The following is a 19,728-nucleotide window of genomic DNA, read 5'->3' on the forward strand; positions in this document are numbered from 1 at the left end:
GTTCAGTCGCAAAAAATAGCGACCACTTAGTAATTGAATTACGACTGTTTCCCGACTAAATGTAAAAAAGAAGCAAAACAGTCGCAAATTTATGACTCAAACAATATAGTCGCAAAACAATCGCATTTTGAGACTGTTCAGTGACAGTAATTTATAAAACACAAAGAGTCACAAATTAGCAACGATTTTGCAACGTATACTTGTGTCACAAGTTTTATTTATCGATAACTTGCTAACTCCTATTTTTTGCGACGAACTTGCTACGACATGTGCGACTTATTTGCAACTACTATTGCGACTGTTTAGCGACTAACACCTGAATTAGCTACTGGTTTGCGACACCTTAGCAACTCTCGATTTGTTGAATTTGAAATTTCACATTAGTTAAATGTTAACATGTTTCTATACACATTTCCACTTTGAATTGATCAATATCAGTCATATAAACTTTGTCAAAGCTTTCCATTTTAGTATTTAGACACAAAAATTTCATAATATCTAAATCATTGTAAAGAGTATACATGTTATTTCATAAGAAGGTTTAGGATTCTATGAAAATTGCAAAACAAAGATATGAAAACAATATTTTAAGGTCATAAACTATTCCATATACACTATAAGACAATCATGAGTCCATATTGTTGATTGATATCAATAGAATTGTGCAAAAATTATAGATTCCAAAAATTTGTATTGTGACCAAATTCGGAGAGTTACAAAAGGGTAACAAATTGCGACTAACTTGTTACTAACTTTGGACTCTTCTTTTTTGCGACTATCTTGCTACTGAACTTGCGACCACTGTGCAACTACTTTTGCGACTGTTTAGCGTCTAACACCTGAGCTAGAGACTCTTTTGCGACTGTTTAGCGACTAACACCTGAATTCGCTACTGGTTTGCGACTCCTTAGCAACTCTCGATTTGTTGAATTTGAAATTTCACATTAGTTAAATGTTAACATGTTTCTATACACATTTCCACTTTGAATTGATCAATATCAGTCATATAAACTTTGTCAAAGCTTTCCATTTTAGTATTTAGACACAAAAATTTCATAATATCTTAATCATTGTAAAGAGTATACATGTTATTTTATAAGAAGGTTTAGGATTCTATGAAAATTGCAAAACAAAGATATAAAAACAATATTTAAAGGTCATAAACTATTCTATATACACTATAAGACAATCATGAGTCCATATTGTTGATTGATATCAATAGAATTGTGCAAAAATTATAGATTCCAAAAATTTGTATTGTGACCAAATTCGGAGAGTCACAAAAGGGTAACAAATTGCGACTAACTTGTTACTAGCTTTGGGACTCTTGTTTTTTGCGACTATCTTGCTACTGAACTTGCGACTATTTCGCTACTCTTCTGTGACCATTGTGTTACTAATTTTAACCATTTTATTATTTTTGCCAAGGTTTAGGCGCGTAATATTCCCCCCTTTTTTTTTAGTATGTGTCTCTTTTGCGACCACTTTGCGACTCCTCTTCGTTAATTACTAGGCAAATTTTTAGTATGTGTCTCTTTTGCGACCAGTTTGCGACCCCTCTTCGTTAATTACTAGGCAAAGAACACAACATATTCTCTTGTTTCTCTCTTTCTATTTCTCTCGAAAACCTTTCAACTCTCTCTTCTTTCTCCTCTCGAATCTCTCTTCTTCCTCTCAATCTCGCCTCTTCTTCTCTCAAATCTATCCTCTTTCTCAACTCTCTCTAATGGCTGGTAGGGGTCGCGGAGACAAATCAGCTGGAGGTGGTAGGGGTCGCGGAGCCAGATCTGCTGGAGGTGTTAGGGTTTATAATGGTGCGAGGGATCCCAGTTCTGCCGCCGATAATCAGACCTCCATTGGTGCGAGGGAACCCATTGGAGCCGCAGTTAATCAGGCCTCCAATGGTGCGACTTCACGCGGAGGTCAAAGTGGTGTCGGAACGTCGTCTCACTCCTCGAATCCATCAGGCTCTCAGTCCGTGAGTAATTCGTATAGAACTATGCCGTCCCAGTTTCCGCCGAGGACACAACAAACGCCTCCTGCTTCTCAACCACCGCGGGTTGCTTCTCCACCACCGCGGGTTGCTTCTCCCCCACTGTGGGTTGGTTCCCAACCACCGCGGGTTGGTTCTCAACCACCGCGGGTTGGTTTGCAAGCACCGGTTCTTGCTCCTCAACCACCGCCTCCTCTTCCTCCACTCATACAAGAACAAGAAGAGGATTACGAAGAAGTAAACCCTAATCCCAATCCTGCCGAAGAAGAAAACCCTATTCCTAATCCTGCCGAACAAGACTACCAAGGTTTGTTAGATGCAATGCTAGCTCTTCCAGGCTGACAACATCTCCCAGTTCTGTCTGTCGATCCCATCCCCGACGTTGAGACTCTATGGTAATGTTTTTTTGCTTTTAGAGTTAGGTTGAGACTCTGTTTTTGTTTGATTAAGTTAGAGGTTGTGTTTTATTAAGATTAGTTAAAGAATCAAAGCGAAACCACACTGTGAGTAAATTAGAGGATGTGTTTAGATCTCTTAGTAAATTTAATCCTTGTGAGAATCTCCCAGTTCTGTCTGTCGATCACATTCACAGGTTTCGCTTTGTTAGATTGTTTGTTAGATTGTTTGTTTTGTTGATTAAGTTGAGATTAAGATTGATATTGTTTGTTTTGTTTTGAGATTAAGATTGATATTGTAAATTTCGTTTTGTTCATTAAGTTAGAGGTTGTGTTTGATTGTTTCGATAATACTGATTGTGTTACTTTGTATTGGTTAAGACTGATTGTGTTTGTTTTGTGACAGGTTTAACAGACACAAAGGAAAAATTTCTCGGGTGATCTCTGGAATATTTAGAAGGAAATTCGATGGTCCTTACTACAGCTGGAAGGTTACTCCTAGACACATTCAAGAGAGATATTTCAGGACATTTGCGGTAATGTCTTATAGCTTTCAAAGTTTTATTATCTCTCATAACTGACTTAGTATCATCACTAACCATTAACTCAATTGTAATATGTAGCGGAAGTTCTATTGGGATACTGGGATTACTGAGCTTGTTAGAGAGGGGTTCTTAAAGATAGCCAAGAAGCGAATGAAAGGCATTGTTAGTCAAGCTAAAAGCAGTGGTAAACAACCTGTTTGGATCACCAGTGCAGAACTGTGGGCTGAGATGTGTGATCATTGGAACGAACCTGATGTAATGGAGAGGAGCTCAAATGCCTCGCAGTGCAGAAACTCCGATCGTGGTGGTCTTTGAGTCCACAAACACCTTGCCGGTCAGAAATCATATGTGCAAGTTCATCAAGAAATGGTAATTTAACATTGCTTCCATGATATAACACCCTAAACACCTTGCTTCCATGATTATAACACTCTAAACACCTTGTTTCCATGATTTTAACATTTAACAATTTCTTTGTAGGAAGAAGAGTTGGGCCGTCCGGTATCATTTGCTGAAGTGTTCATGAAGACACATACTCGAGCTGACGGATCGTTTGTTGATCAAAAAGCTAAACAAGTAGCTGAGACTTATGAGAAAACATTAGAGGAGAGACTGTGTGAAGTGGACGATGATGGTTCAGAAAATTCAGTGAATTCTTCTGAACGTTCAACTCATCGTACTCTCAGCATTGATGAAAAGAATGATATCTTTCTTAAGGTAACTCCTTAGTTTCTTTATTTTGATGAGTGTGTATGATTATTCTTCATGATAACTTTCTAACCTTGATGTTTCTAACCTTGATGTTTTTCTTTGTTTTAGTGTACTCAAACAGATGAGAAGGGAAACCTTTTTGGTCTTGGATCTCTTGTTGAGACAGTAAGGAAAGGGAAAAGGAAGGAAAGCTATGCAGAATCTTCTCAACCATCACTTCTCGAGCTTCATGAAGAACTTTGCAAGAAGATAGCTCATCTAGATGCTGAGAATGCCCGACGTGAGAAGGAGCATCAAGAGCTTCTCATCTACGTGAAAGAGAAAGATCCAGCATATGATACTATTATTGCTTCCTTGCGACCAAGAGTACCAACAACAACACCAGCAACCACACCTGAAGACAACATACCACCAGCCACCGTGTCAGGTACTCACCAGCCACCAAGTTAGACACAACACCAGCCACCACATCCCCTTTCTCCACTTACTCCAAGTTATAAACATTGTCTTTTTATCTAAAAACACATGAATTGCTTGTTTGAGACATTTATTTGTTTTTGCTTTAGGATGATCTTTTTGGTTAATACAATGATTATGCTAATCTTTATGTTTAATGAATGATTTTGATATCTTTTGTGGTAATTTGGTTTTCAATTTTAATGTATTTTGATTCATACAAAATTTGATAGATAAAACAGGTTTATTATATGCTAAAATCTCACCAATTTGTGACCAAATTTATTTCTATGAAATTATCAGATTAGTGGCAAAATGGTTACTAATAAACGAGGACTATTTTGCGACGACAGAAAGGAGTCTGAAAATGGTCACATATTTTACTCACTAACTTGCGACTGAACTGTAACTACCTTTATGATCGAAGCTTCCTAATATAAAGAGTCTGTAAAGAGTCGCTTTTTAACGACTATATTAGAGCAGCCATAATTCCATCGTAAAATTGCGACCATTTTGAGACACCTAAATTTTGCGACCATTTTTTAACGACTATCTGAAATAGTCGCATAGTAGCCGCAAAATAGGTTTTTGCGACGGATTAGCGACGAATTTCGGAGTCGCTAAACGCAGGTTTTCTTGTAGTGTTTGATTGCTACAATATGTGAGATGGTTCTGATTAGGTTCGATTGGCGAACATCTTTGAAAGTTGTTGCGGCTCCGCTTACATGCTTTGTTTTGTTCCTCAGATTCACACAATTTCCGGAGGTAAGGGTTGTCTAGTCTCTCATACATGTTCTTGATCGAGTGTATTCAATTCTCATACCCGGAACAAAACACAATAGAATCCTTCTCTTTATGTCTTTGTCTGAACTTTGAATTTCCAAAATTTGTTGTCTTGACTTTTTGGTGTGATCTAAATATATTGGACTGACAGTGTACGTATGGGATTTTTCTTTTATTATTCTCAAAAAGGGTCAGATTAATTAAGATATAATCAGAATAAACAATTAATTCTAGATTTACTATTGTAGTACTTGGCAAATTAAAAATTAAAAATTAAAAACTAAAAACTAATCATCATAGGAAATTTATATTTCTAATAATCGATCAAATTCTAAAGACAACAATAAAATAAAAAATACATGAATTTAATCTAAAAAAATTACTGTATGTACAAAACATTTGCGTGTGTGTGTGTGAAATAAAATTACAGAAGCCTTTCTCTGGCAAGGAATCTCAAGAAAAGAAAACCCTAGTCTCCAAGTTAGAGATATACGCTATAGCATATATTTACAGAGAAACAAATCTATACTCTTCAGATACCAACAAGATCCTTATAGATCTGATCGTGAAACCTAGCGGAGCGCCGTACACTTGCGGCTCTTCTCGCGGTGTATCCGACGGTGGTGGGTCTAATCGACCTCTGCCTCACCATCTCAACGAACTCTGGATCATTAGAGTGACCCTCGTACCGTATCCACTGAATCATTTGATGGTATTTAGGGAAAAACCTCATTTGCACTGACTTGTAGACGAAGTATGGGATCAAAGCGAAGATCATGACGAATAAAGTGGTGAGCCAGTAGGAAGGAGCAGGAGCTAGGGCTTCGAGGAAGACCTTGTATGCATCGGATGAGAAACTTGGGGTCATAGCTCCATAGATCATGAGGAAGATGTACCAGAAGGCTATCGATCCCCAAATCACAATGTGTTGGACCCAAGTGAAGTAACTTATTGCTAAAGCCATCTGGAGATTGACGACCCATACGACGCAAGTGTACATTGTTCCACCGAGAATTTCTCGGCCTGCGGTCTTGCCATTGGAGTCAAATAGTTGGTGTTTTAGAGATTCCTTGCAGAGGAAGAAAATGGCCAGAGCGCTTACGAATCCATTTAACATCCATCCTATAATCCTTTTCCAGCTGAAGAGAATGTTCTGCACACCTTCTTGGTATAGCAATGGAAACTGCCATTAACAAAGAAAAAAGGGTAAGTGACTGTAGCAGGGGTTAAAAAAGGGTAATTCTTATTCTTTAAGCCTACCTTGTAACAGAAGCGAGCTGAGACGTCCTGATCAAAGACTCCAAGGGCAATGACAGGGAGGGAAGAGAAAAAGACGTTGAAAAGAGAAAGGAACCAGTCGTTGTATGCAGGTTGTCCCGAGAAGGAAGTGTAAGCTTCATATAAGAACACTGTGACTCCGAATGTGATGTTCTTGTAAAAGAAGTAACAAATCTGCAAAGGCGAAAACGCAGGGTAAGAGAATGATGGAGACGAATGGGGTAATCAGAGAGAAGTTTCAGTCTATTTTACCATGGATGCGATTCTGCTGTAACACCAATGACCATGGACTAACAATAAACGTTCTAGATATCGGAATTGCGCAATGGCGATATCACTAGACATCACTGCTTGCATTCCTTCAACACCGCTAATACCAACACCAATGTCTGCTTCTTGAAGCATTCCTACATCGTTTGCTCCATCGCCAATTGCTAAGGTTGTCTTTCCAGTTCCGGATTTAACCAACCGTGTAACCTAGAAAACCCGAATATAATTGTTAGAATTGAAACTGGAGGATAAAAAACATGAGAAATGTCATCAAGATTTAGAGATTGTACCAATGCTTTTTGTTTAGGTGATGATCTACAGCAAATCACAGAGGCACAACCAGTGGCAAGATCAAGAAACGTTTTCTTGATTTCATCCTCGAGTGCATAGGTTAGAGATTTGCCATCAATGATCAAAGCAAATGCTTCAGAGCTCGCTCCTGATTCAGCGAGTAAAGCCTTTCCTGCTTGTAGTTGCATCACAACGCTTTCTCTTGATGCCAATTCGATTTCGTCTTTGCCACCAGATTTCTCTAGAGATTTGATTTGAGGTGTCTCAAGATTTATGATGATCTGTTTCATCTCTTGTCTTAGTAAACTAGAAGCAAATCTGCAATAGAAGATTTTGAAGTCAGTAACCAAAAAACACACACATTAGAATAAGAACATTAATGTTTTCAGACAGATTCAAGATTCAATACCCAATATTGATAGCTGTTTCCATCTTGTCTCCAGTTAGAACCCAAATCTTGATTCCAGCTTGAGCAAGTTTGTCAATACATTCCGGGACCTGAAACACACATCAATGAAAACCATTAATTCCAAAAACCTTAACCTCGTAGCTTTATATAGTATTTCATTAAAGTCATACCCCATTCTGAAGTTTGTCCTCAACAGCAGTAGCACCAAGGAGAATAAGGTCGCGCTCCATCCTATCCGTGATTTCGTCGATCAAAGTCTCACGATCTTCACTCACCGAAGCTTTAGCTTCATTGAAATTCTTGTTGAACTCTATGTACTCATTCTCATCAACCTCACGGTATGCAAGTATTAGAGTCCTTAGACCTGCATCTGCATATTGGTTTACATGATCTTGTGTTTTCGCCTCGAATTGACGACCATGCTTAGCAAGTCTTTCGAACATTACACTAGAAACACAACAAAATCAACGTTAGTTAATAAAGTCTTTCAACAATAAGGTTTTAAACTAGGTTTCAGTGTTGCGATTTGCTTACTTGTCAGCTCCTTTAGACAACAGCAAAAGCTTCCCGTCATCGTCTCTTACAATAACCGACATCCTCTTCCTCGTACTATTGAACTCAAGAACGTTTAGTAATTTATAGACCCTGCAGCAAGAACAGAGGAAAACATGAGTTAGAGAAATCGTAACCTTACATCAAAAACAAGTGAGTCTGAAAAAACGAACCTTTCGACTTTTTCCCCTGATGCAAGATCCAATTCACGGAACGAGATCCCATTTTGTGTCCGGTTAAAGAACTCAAAACCAAACTCTCGGGCTGCAACAACAAACGCAGCTTCATCCGGAGACTCAGCTTCATAAGAGACATTCCCGGTCTCTTCATCAGTCTCCGGTATCGCCGTGTGACACACAGCAAGCAATCTAAAAAACTTCTGCAACACGGAAGCTTGAGGTTGCCTCACCCAATTCCCATTCATAACCCTTTCATCCACAAAGTTAAACCCTTTGATCTTAGGAGCAGAACTGTCAACAACAACATCCAAATCTTCATTAACCAAAGGCGAACCACCGCTTCTCACAGCCATAGCTCTCTCAACCTCAGTTATACCACGTCCATAAGCAGTACCAGCGATAGAACACTTGATAAACTCCATTGAGTTGCAAGTCAAAGTCCCGGTTTTGTCAGATAGAATTGTATCAACCATACCAAGCTCTTCATTCAAATTCGAAGTCCTTGCCTGCGCTGGTTTATCAGTTTCTTCATAATACATATGAATGTCTCTATTGATGAAAATGCTCTGAAGCACTTTAACAATCTCAATCGAAACGTAAAGCGAAATGGGAATGAAGTAACTGTAAAGCATCACGGCTGTAAAGAAATGGTAAATTGCAGCCATTGGAGCTCTCTCCGGATCAAAGAAGATATCTGCATCATCTGGTTTCAAATACCATCTCTCTGTTCTTCCGTTCTTGACCTTATCCTCTCTCGTCTCAACTCCAAAGATGATTGATCCAACGAACGACATTAGAAACACCAAACCAAACATTAAGTATATAATCTTGTCCATCTTCCTCTCAATCCTACTTCTCTTCGATGGTGGATCAGTTGAATTCTGAATCACCTGTTTTTTTTCAAATTTGGGTTTAACTCAGAATCCGAAAACAGAGTGTGAGAACAGAGCAGATATAAAAAACAAGGTCGTACCTTTGTGTCATGTCCGGTGAAAACAACAGCTCCGTAGACATACTCTGTGTTTCTAAGCTTGGAATCACGTAGAAGAATCTGTTGAATCGACAATGGAAACCTCTCTTCTTCAAGAGCCAAAGTCCCAACAAACACATAAAGATTCACATTTGGATCTTCACATCTAACAAGTGCTCTGAAATCTTTGAAATCTGAATCTTGATTTAACAACGAAGAAGTCGCTTCAAGTCCTTGTTTCACTTTCAGATTCGTCTCACCGTCCAGATTCATCGTCTCTACGTAACAGATCGAGTCCTCGTAGCTCGACGACAATAACAAAAGATCCGCCGGAAAAAACTCGTCTTTTTCGACTCTCACTATGTCACCTACTCTTAGATTACTCCACTCTTGTTGCCGGAATATTCCATTTCCGTCGTGTACTTTGACTTTTCTGTTATTCACTTCAATATCCTAAAAAATTAAATTTCGATTCAAGGGTTTTAATTAAAGATCCATACTTTATGGTAGTTTGGATACAACATTAATAAAAATCGAAACTTTATTTTTTTGTACTTGAATAGAAAAGTTTGACTTTTAGACTTTAGAAGTAAAGATTGAGTTTTTGAGATCGGACCTGTTGTTTACGGCGCCAATCTTCGATACCTTCTTTAACCATTGTGGCGGAGATGACGAGAGCAAGAGGCAAGAGAGCACTAACGGCTCCATAAGGAGAGAGATCAGTCAACGACAAGACTCCGGTGACTAGAAAGTAGAAGTTAGCTACGCGGCGGAACTGCTCGAAGAGAGATTTAGGGAAGAAAGAGGCGACGGTATATTTCGTTGACCGGACGTAATTTCCGGCGTAGTTCCGGCGTTCAGCTGCCGGAGAGCTCGGCTCGTTACAATAGACTACACGTGAGAAACCGGGTCCTCCTATGTTGGAGTGATCCTCTTTGAAACTTGATTTGCCGCAAGTGTAGGAATAGATCTTGCTTAGATGTAATCTTCTTCTTCTCCGACCAGGACCAGGACTAGGAGTACTACCACCAGCCATAGCTTATAGTTACAAATCTATCTTCTTGTCTGAAAATTTTGAGAAAAAAACACAGAAATGGTTTTGGAGTTTTAATTTAGAAACTACTTGGAGAACACACTTGGGTTAACGAATTAAAGAATGTTAGAAATGTTGAAATCGTTAAGATATGAAAAAAAAAATTGGGAAGATGGAGTCTTTTAAAAAATGTGTGAAGCTAAGAAGATTTTTTTTTTATAAAAGAGTACCAAACTTTTGAACGACGACTTTGAATCGTAACACTTTTGGCTCGTTTTCTTGACTTTTTTTTATGGATGTTTCTTTTTTTATATATATATATTTTTGTAAAAATAGAAAAGATATAATTGTCATGAGTATTGTTTGTTTCGAAAAATATCAAAAATATGTACGCGGGTATTCTTATTTGCCGGGGAGAATAATGCATATGGTTGAGAATAATCAAATCGAGTTTGCCAAATTACATTATACACACGTAGATGAAAGAGATTGCTTCTAGTTCTAGAATAGCGTAATTTAGTTTGGTATATTTTTACCTTAATAATTAGACGACTGTATATCACATATTTGTAGCGGTAAATTATCAATCAAACCGCAAGTGTTTTAAATGCGCAACGGAAGTAAGTTGCAATCCAGTTCATCGAATCATCATCGCATTCACTGCACCGATCAATACTTATAAAATCATTATGTCAGGTCTCTAGAATAAAATACAGTACTGATTAGTTTTTTTTTTTGTTTTGTTCTAGTATTTTGAGACAACAATAAAAAATAGAGAAATGACAATTATTAAGAGCTGGAAGAGGCGTAGCAACCGGTTGATTGCTGATCTATTTGTTTATTTTTCTCTATTCGATTTCTCTTCCATTTCTCATGAGTCATGACATGGAAGCTTCTTGAAATTATTCTATTACTTTTCATATCCCGGAAATAACTGAAAATCAAAATATTGATCCTACTCATCGATGATAAATAATAAATATAAATTAAATGAGTACACATTATTGCTTTGACTATAAAATGTGCGGCATTATAATTTAAAATAGTTGTTAGAACTTTTTTGAAAACTAGCTTTGTTGAAATTAGGTTTCTTGGATAATGTAAATTTCACTAACCCATTAACCGATTTCGGAAGTAACAACTTGTTTAGACAATGGTGATAGTTTAGACAATGGTAACAACTTGGTTGTTAATACATATATCACCATTGTTAATCTTGACGTACCTCTAGAACCAAACTAATTCAATATGATCAGATGATGACGACCATGTCACTACTTTAATTTATATAGTATGAATATTATTTTAAAGATAGTGTTTCGTTCGTCGTCATTGAATTCTAGATATAATATTTTGCAATACAATAGGGTGAATAGTTGACTTTAGAAGTATTCTTGACTTCCTTAACACGTGACTTTATAATCATCCATGACGTCATGGATTCATATTTTGTCATTAATATCGCAATTGTACTTAGTACGTTTTTGGGATTTTTTCTTTTAAAAAAGCTAAGATTGGAATCAAAAGCTTCTAGATATCATAAATGAAGAAAGTTTATATGACCTGTGTGACAACCATCAATGAACAAAAAAATAAAAATCAACGGTCACACACATTTTATATTTCTACCTATAGCATTCACATAGGAGATTAATGTTGTTGTTGTGGTCTGGATATCGATGTAACAAATAAACAAAATGATGTCAAGACAAAATAGGGTATTAATAATGATTTTATATGTCCCCTGGCAAAACATTTAGATTTTCCCTTATATCATTGTAGCAAAACCTTTAAATAGAAACTTGCCATTTTATTATTGAAAAGGCCCTTTCGGATCATATACAACAAAGGTGAATATACATTAGACCCAATAAGAATAGAAATGGGACTGCCGCTCCAAAGATTGACAGAGGGAAGCCCAATGGGAAATCCGAAATCATTAAAAAGTTTAATTCCGTAGGTTTGGATGAGTAAACCAGATAATGTACATAACAAGCATAAGATTCAAACACAAGCATTATAATTTGAAACAATCAAAAACTTGTGAAGTAACGCTTACTCGTTTTATAACCGAGGAGTACGTCACATATGAATGAACCAAGGTCTTATCTAGTTTTGTGAGTGTTGAGACGTTTAAAGCTTAAATCATCACTAAGCATAAAGTTGGTTTCCGTAATGATCTTTAAGATGTCATGGGTTAATATGATGTTTCAATAATTAGATGTCATGTGTTAAATTAATATTAGGTTACTTTTGATTTTTCAAAGTGTGGTTTTTGTTTTTAGTTTCTAGACATTGCAAATATAGTAGACTGGACACAAGATATTACGTACCAACTATACTTTCTTGATTTTAATATAAAAAATAAGACAAATGAATGATGACAAATTGACAATAACGTAGCTTGTTTATATATCTTACACTTGCGTTACACATAATTAAATAAACACACAGAATAAAAGGTGTCACAAGTTCCTTAGAGCTAAGTAAGCAAGTACCCTATAAAGAAGCAACATAATGGCAAGAGCCAAAACATCCCACATCATATTTCCAATCCTCAAATTCTTAATCCCTTCATAATTCATAACACTACAATGCAACCCCGATCCACATTCATAAACCTCATCCCATGAGTATTGAACCCCAACAAGAAGCTTGTAGCAATAATGGCTAAATGAAACATACTTCAACCATGCGATGAAACCTGGTATATGTTGAATATAGTATCCTCCGGCTAGTAAGAAAACTAGCATTAACACCGAAGACAATGTCGCTGCTTTCTTTGCGTCCATCAAGATTGCTCCTAGAGCTAACCCTACGCCTTGAGCCACTAGAACATTATAGAGAACGATCATAAGAGTCAAGAGAAATGTGGTTAAGGATGGCTTAAGACCTCCCATCCAATATGTGATTGTGACAAAGATCGTTGGAAGAATGAGTTCCATTGGTAAATCGCCAACTGTTCTTGCTATATAGTAAGAGGAGAGTCTGTAGATTCCAGAGGATCGCTCTTTTATAAGCATTGGTCGTTCTTGAGGAAAAGTGAAAATGGCATTGAAGAGAGGAAAGAATCCCCAGAAGATCGAGAAAAAGAACAAAAGACCCACCTGTAATAGTGAACAAGAATATTAATGAGGTAATATATGCGTTTTATTATATGTTAAATTATTTTATTTTAGTTTTCCTCATGTTCGTGTTACAATGAATAGTGTGTTCTTTTGTTGTTAAATGCACTTTATCCTAAATAAATGTAATAGTATTATTTTATACTATTCTCTATCTATAACCCAACAATCAATATTGTGTGATCATGTTTCTACATATATACTTTCAATTTTAAAAGAAATTTAGTAAAATATATTGTATTTGCTGCCAAAAAAATAAAAGTATGTTCTTGTTTAATGCCAACTTTAAAATATTCTATGTTAAAGAAATCGGAATTCTAATGCCATGGTTTACTTTTTTTTCTTACCTGATCTTGTATATGGAAAACGCGAGAATGCCACCACAAGAGACCAGAAAGTAAAGAAACTGACATGACCATAAATATTCTAAGTCCTGAAAATGATTCGTGACTTCTCTCCTTTAAACCTCGTTTCAGTAGAACTGAGAATTGCATCCACCAACTCGTTGGCCATCGATCTTCAGAAAATCCAAAAACAATGTCGTTATGATATTTGAATTTCACAAAATCAAGTGTCATAATAAGATGTTATACAATGACTTGACCAGACTTACTTGTTAATGACTTTGTCCCCGATCTAGTGATCGTTTGATCTTGTGGAAATGTTCTAGAAACTTCTTCTTTCAAAGATGGATATAAGTTCTTTTTGTAAGACGATATTAACGATTGTTTCACTGAGTTTTGCTCTTCGAGCCGATCTAATCTTCCATTTATATCGACTTGATCACAATATTGTTTTGTATCCGAAGTAATTCCTGCACACAAAAAAAAATGTATATATTCCAATCATTGTTAAATAACAAGAATTGTATACTATATATTCAAAACCACATGATTTATCCCACTATTAACAAACCTTTTCTTTCTCTTTCAAGATTGATTCAAATTAAGAAAGCACAAACCTTTTGTAATAAATATCCAAAAAATAGGATAGAATTGTCGTTGTCACATATCTCATGATGCATGAGCAAATAAAAAGAAAGTGTTTAACTTTACACCCGAACTTAGCTGTTTCAATTTTTTTCCCCCTTTTCAAACTTAAAACATAAATGAATGTCGAATAGATTTTGTACCTACCAATTGTTTGGGACATGTAACGGTTTGTATTAGTGGTGTAGCCGTGTTATATACTTCACATTCAAATCAAGTAGTATGCGTGTATGAGTTATATATAGAAGATGATTAGAAACAAGAAAAAAATTTAGTACCTACCGTTAGCAAGATCAAGCACAAAATCAGCCGGATTAACGAAACTCGAACCAGGTTGATAACCGATCGAACCAAAATACTCCATGACCCGACCCGAATCTCCACTATAAATCGGACATCCTTCCGACAAAACCAACACTTTATCGAACATTCGATAAAGCCGACTCGAAGGCTGATGAATGGTCGTTATCACCGTCCGGCCGCCACGTGCCAGCGATCTTAAGGTGGCCACTATACGTGCCGCAGTGGTCGAGTCAAGACCCGACGTTGGCTCATCAAGAAGCAACAAACTCGGGTTCACAAGCATTTCTTGTCCGATACTTACCCGTTTTCTCTCCCCACCCGAAATCCCTCGGATCAACCCGCCTCCTACTACGCTGTGACAACACCGGGTCAACCCAAGATCCGAAACCACCGTCTCTGCCTGCTCTAGTTTCTCTTTCCGGGTTAGTTCTTTTGGTAAACGAAGCAAAGCCGTGTACGTTAGCGTCTCCATGACCGTTAAGTGTGGGTAGAGAACGTCGTCTTGTGTAACGAACCCTGTCTTCCGTTTAACGGAGCTTGTAAACGGGGTTCCGTTATAGCTAACGGTTCCGGATAGCTTCCCTTGTAAACGTCCGGCTAACGCCGTTACTAGCGTAGTTTTGCCACTCCCTGATGGACCAAGCATTGCTAGTAACTCCCCTGGTTTGACTATACCGCTTACACCGTTAAGGATTAATCGGTTCGGTTTTGGTTCTTGTGAACCGAACCAATAGCTTCCTTTCTCGGTTTGTGATTTAATACTGTACGTCAACTCTTCAAACTGCATTATATAAACACAAATCAAAGAAAAAAGTGAGAAAAGGACAATACATGACTTAAGATCTATGTATAAATTATTAACTTAACGACCTTGAGGGTTATAGGACGTAAAGATTGACGTAGAACTGAAGATTGTCTTGATTGGTTACTCGGACCGTCGTAGTCGTCGTCGTTAAGGCATGGGATAACATGACTTGGAGAACTAAACCGGTTTTCTTGAACCGGACTAGTTTCGTGTCGGTTTGCACCCGGTGTTTTCGGAAAGCTAGATTCTTGCTCATTAGGAGGCATCATCTAGAGAGGGAGAGAGAGAGATGAAGAGAAAGATTTGGTTGTGTTGAGTTGAGAAGTTCACATGTAATGTGATGTGTATATAAAGGAAAGAAGTGGGGACTCTCTCTTATTATGGAGGGAAAATTAAGTAGGAGAGAGTATATACTTCTTATTCATAGCGCGATTAATTCATTTTCCACTTTTAAAATACAAATAATGTCAACTTAATTATTTTATATTCTCATAAACTGATAAGTATTCTTCAATACAATACATACGTCACTAAACTTCTATATATGTCCTATATTCCTATCTAAGAAAAAAAATGAATATGATATATAGTTATAGATATTTTCAATGGAGAGGTTGTAGCCAACTATTATTTATCTTGTATATCAATGTGAATTATCAAATCTCTATTATTCTCGTTTCATTTTTCTCATGTTAATCTAACTTTGTGTAGTAAATAGCTCGATCATTAGAACGAACAAACTACTATGTTACGTATTGTAGTCTCTTATTCTTGCATTCGTTTCATTAAATGTCGTTTTGTTTTATTTTCACATATAAGTAAAAAGTATCAAAAACTTAATTATACTCTTCTTCAATATAGTTTTATACGTAGTGATTTTGTCTATAAGTATGTATGTATATAACATATGAAAGTATAAAACGATATTTTATAATAAAATAAATAAATCTTGCAACGATAAAAATATAATAGTAAATATTGGATTTGTCGCTGCTGTGTAGTGGTCGAATCCATTGTCCATCGGAAAGAGGAATCTTGATAACGTTCCGTAGCGACCTGGAGAGAGAATAGAGATGCGTGATAGAAACGTGCGAGAACGAATATTCTATTTATGATATTTGTGTATTTTTCTCCAAGAAATTCAGACCGTTGGTTATATACAATCAACAGTAAATTTTTTTTACACATAGATCGATGACGTGACTTTTTGTTTTTCATTTTTCTGTTTTAATACCTTATACACGAATAGAACTAAAATTAGTAGATAATGCACTATTAGTTTATTTAATAGTTGACGATTTAAATATTTATAATTTAATTTAGTTTGAAAATGTTTAAGCATATTATGATTATTGTTTGACATCATAGTTATATAAAAAATTATGATTTTAATCTTTATATTTTTATAAGATAATATAATTTTTTACAACTTTAACAAACATTAAAAAAATCATTAACGTCATCATTTTAGTTCGAGAATTCAGAAAAAATAATAATTGGACTACTTATTTAAAATTAATTAAAACCTATTTATAAACGTGCTTAAATGGGTATGCCCATCTAAAAATTTTTGTTTTTAAAACTGATTCAGGTCGAAAGATAATTTATGAAGCCCGTTAAGAGTCTGGTTTAACATCAACACACCCAAATGTCGTAACACACCCAAACATCACTCGCTCTCTTCTCCCTCACTTTCTCTCCACTTTTGAGTTTTGATAATCGGAACTCTCTTTCTCTCTCTTACTTTTTTGCATCTTTGCCGCAGGAAATGGATAACGCCATAGAATAACGTATGAAAGTATAAAACAATATTTTATAATAAATAAACAAATCTTGCAACGATAAAAAAGTAATAGTAAGTATTAGATTTGTCGATGATGTGTAGTGGTCGAATCCATCGTCCGTCGGAAAGAGGAATTTTGATAACCTTCCGTAGCGATCTGGAGAGAGAATATAAATGCGTGAAAGAAACGTGCGAGAACGAGTATTATATTTATGATATTTGTGTACTTTTCCCCAAGAAATTCAGACTGTTGGTTATATACAATCAACAGTAAATTCTTTTTACACCTAGATCGATGACGTGACTTTTTGTTTTTCATTTTCCTGGTTTAATACCATATACGGTAGTTTATTTGATGAACCATTAGTTTATTGAAGTCGTAAAAAATTCTATTATCTTATAAAAATATAAAGATTAAAATCATAATTTTTGTTTAGAATTATAATGTCAAACAATAATCATAATACACTTAAATATTTTCAGACTAAATTAAATTATAATATTTAAATTGTTAACTATTAAATAAACTAATAATGCATCATCCATAATTGCAAACATGGCATTTCAGTCATCGTTTGTTAACGGAACAGTAACTCCGTTTGTCAATTTGATGGTTTTAGCCGGATTTACATTGTTCAGATAGTAAATTTAAATTTTAGTTAATTTCGTATAGTTATAGGCACAACTCAAAGTTTCGTGTATGAATACGATAAAATAACTTATAAGTTATGGCTATTGTTTTTTCGTCACAATATTGTGACAATTTACATATCAAATTGTTACTAAAAAATTTAGTCACAAAATTGTTAATATTTGGTCACAATATTATCACGGACTTGAAGGTAACATATTCTCATCATTAATTGGGACGAATTTGTTACAAAAAATATAAAATCACAAGCAGTGTTACAAACTTGTGACCAAATAAAGTAACTAAATTATACTATTTTGTGACTAAATTATACAATGGTAACAATGTTCACGTTTTTTTATAGTGTTAGTTCATGGAAAAATTGACCGTTTTCTCGATAGTAGTAGTATTAGATATTAATATAATGTTAGTCGGCTTGAAATTCTAGCATATTCGAAAATTAATTTGCATTTTAAGGCATGAAGCCCGAGCAAGAAAAAATACAATTAATGGACAAAAAGCTTAATTTTTCTTGAACACGTAGCATGTTTGTGACGTCATAGTATGGAGACATAAAAGTCTTTTTTGAGAGTGACAAAAGCAAATCAATTTTACTTTGGTTCTGGTCCATAATTTATATAAACCATACATGATAATCCTAAGAGAGTGACTCAAATGCACCTATAGGAGTTAGTAGCATTTCTACTCTTTTTTTTGTTTGTTTTAATTAACATCAGATATTATTCGTGCGATTCGCTGAATTAAATGAGGAAACGTAGCTCGAAAAAAGAAGAAGAAATGAGCATTATTGTGAAATAAAGTAGTTGGATTTGACACCAAAACAGAAAGCTAAGAACATTACAGAACAAAGTTATGCTTCACTGCGACACATTTATTCTAGAGATTCTATTCAAAGACCAGCCTAACCAATACAGCTGTATATATATATACCACCAAACGCTATTTTCTTACACGTTATAATTATTTTATTGCACGTATATTTGCTTACATTCTTTATCTTATTTTTTTTTTTAATGTCTTTAGTTTAAATACGAAGAAACAGTAAACAAGAAAGAATTTTAGAGACCTCAAAAGTTTCAAAGTCTATCTTCAGCTCAACAGTTAGTATAAGATGTAATTAAGTACGTAAGAGCTAAAGAAAATAATTTTCAAAGTAAACTAAAATCAGTCAAACAATATATACCTATGGAAAATATTAGGAATAATAGATATCATGTGGAAAAGGACTAGATCATAGTATAATCTTTGATAATGATGGGAGGCCAAAGACTACTACGACACGAACACATAAGAAATATTTAAAAGCTATTGAAAATTGCATTCAAGGAACAAAACTTATATATATATATGCGCAAAAAACTCATGAATATATAAGCTATTGAAAATTTACACTTCTATGGGAAAAATTGTAATACTCTTTTTGTATGAAGCAGACTAATAGGGGTTAAGTATGAATTTACTTAAAACAATGAAAATCAGTTGACCATATATAGGTTAAATCGTATGCTTTTCCAAAACAAGATAGATTGAAATTATTCTTGTCAGTGAGAAAAAAAAAAGGAAAATGAAAGTGTTATCCTTTTATCCTATTCTTTTACACACAAAAAAAATGAGGAAAAATGAAAAAAAAAAAAAAAAAACTTACCTAGTCCTTATTTTGGATGGGAGAGAGATGTTGCCCCTAAAGCTTTAAAAAGAATCTGATTCAGTGAAGTATTATTGTTTTTATGGAGAAAAACTTACGACTTACTGCATGAGGTAAAAGGGATCATATGCAAAACTATATAGAATAATATACACGATATATAAACACGGTCAGTTGTCATAAATCATAATTAAAGTTCGTATATGTAATATACTCCGAAATATTAGGGCAAGCCCATTGGGGATATATTTTAAGGGTTCTTAAATTCTTTATTCATATATTTTGTAGTTTGAGATGATTAAAAACTTTGGATTTGTTAATTAAAAGTTTTTCCCCTAATGGTGGGTTCTTATTTTGAGTCTCTTAATTATTTTATTTTTTTTGAAAATAAAAAAATTAAATTAGAATATGAAATTATTGCATTTGAGATATATGTTTATAAAATTATTGCATTTCATAAAATTTAAAACATAGGAAACATTAAAACATAATAAATGACAAGTAAAATACATAAAAAGAGGAAATGCTTACCATAATACCAACTGCAGAAACCATCTTGAG

General features: G+C 35.2%; 2 protein-coding genes across 2 annotated transcripts; both read right to left on the reverse strand.

Annotated features, from left to right (window-relative positions):
- Positions 1-5,227: 5,227 nt before the first annotated feature.
- Positions 5,228-10,151, reverse strand: LOC104774901 (phospholipid-transporting ATPase 10-like). Its single transcript, XM_087467186.1, has 10 exons — positions 9,449-10,151; positions 8,836-9,285; positions 7,857-8,752; positions 7,666-7,776; positions 7,302-7,578; positions 7,132-7,220; positions 6,722-7,040; positions 6,414-6,638; positions 6,144-6,335; positions 5,228-6,066 (listed from the first exon to the last, which is right to left on the reverse strand). Exons 1-10 carry the CDS (start codon positions 9,866-9,868, stop codon positions 5,416-5,418), a joined length of 3,630 nt encoding a protein of 1,209 aa, XP_087323312.1. The 5' UTR covers positions 9,869-10,151; the 3' UTR covers positions 5,228-5,415.
- A 2,092-nt stretch (positions 10,152-12,243) lies between these two features.
- On the reverse strand, positions 12,244-15,435 carry LOC104710326 (ABC transporter G family member 21). The gene is made up of 5 exons (XM_010426907.3): positions 15,153-15,435; positions 14,262-15,063; positions 13,604-13,804; positions 13,338-13,507; positions 12,244-12,972 (listed from the first exon to the last, which is right to left on the reverse strand). Exons 1-5 carry the CDS (start codon positions 15,354-15,356, stop codon positions 12,331-12,333), a joined length of 2,019 nt encoding a protein of 672 aa, XP_010425209.1. The 5' UTR covers positions 15,357-15,435; the 3' UTR covers positions 12,244-12,330.
- Positions 15,436-19,728: the final 4,293 nt, after the last annotated feature.

This window comes from Camelina sativa, chromosome 9 (genome assembly GCF_030686135.1).
Source record: "Camelina sativa cultivar CO46 ecotype springtype chromosome 9, ASM3068613v1".
In the NCBI taxonomy this organism is placed as follows: Eukaryota; Viridiplantae; Streptophyta; class Magnoliopsida; order Brassicales; family Brassicaceae; genus Camelina; species Camelina sativa.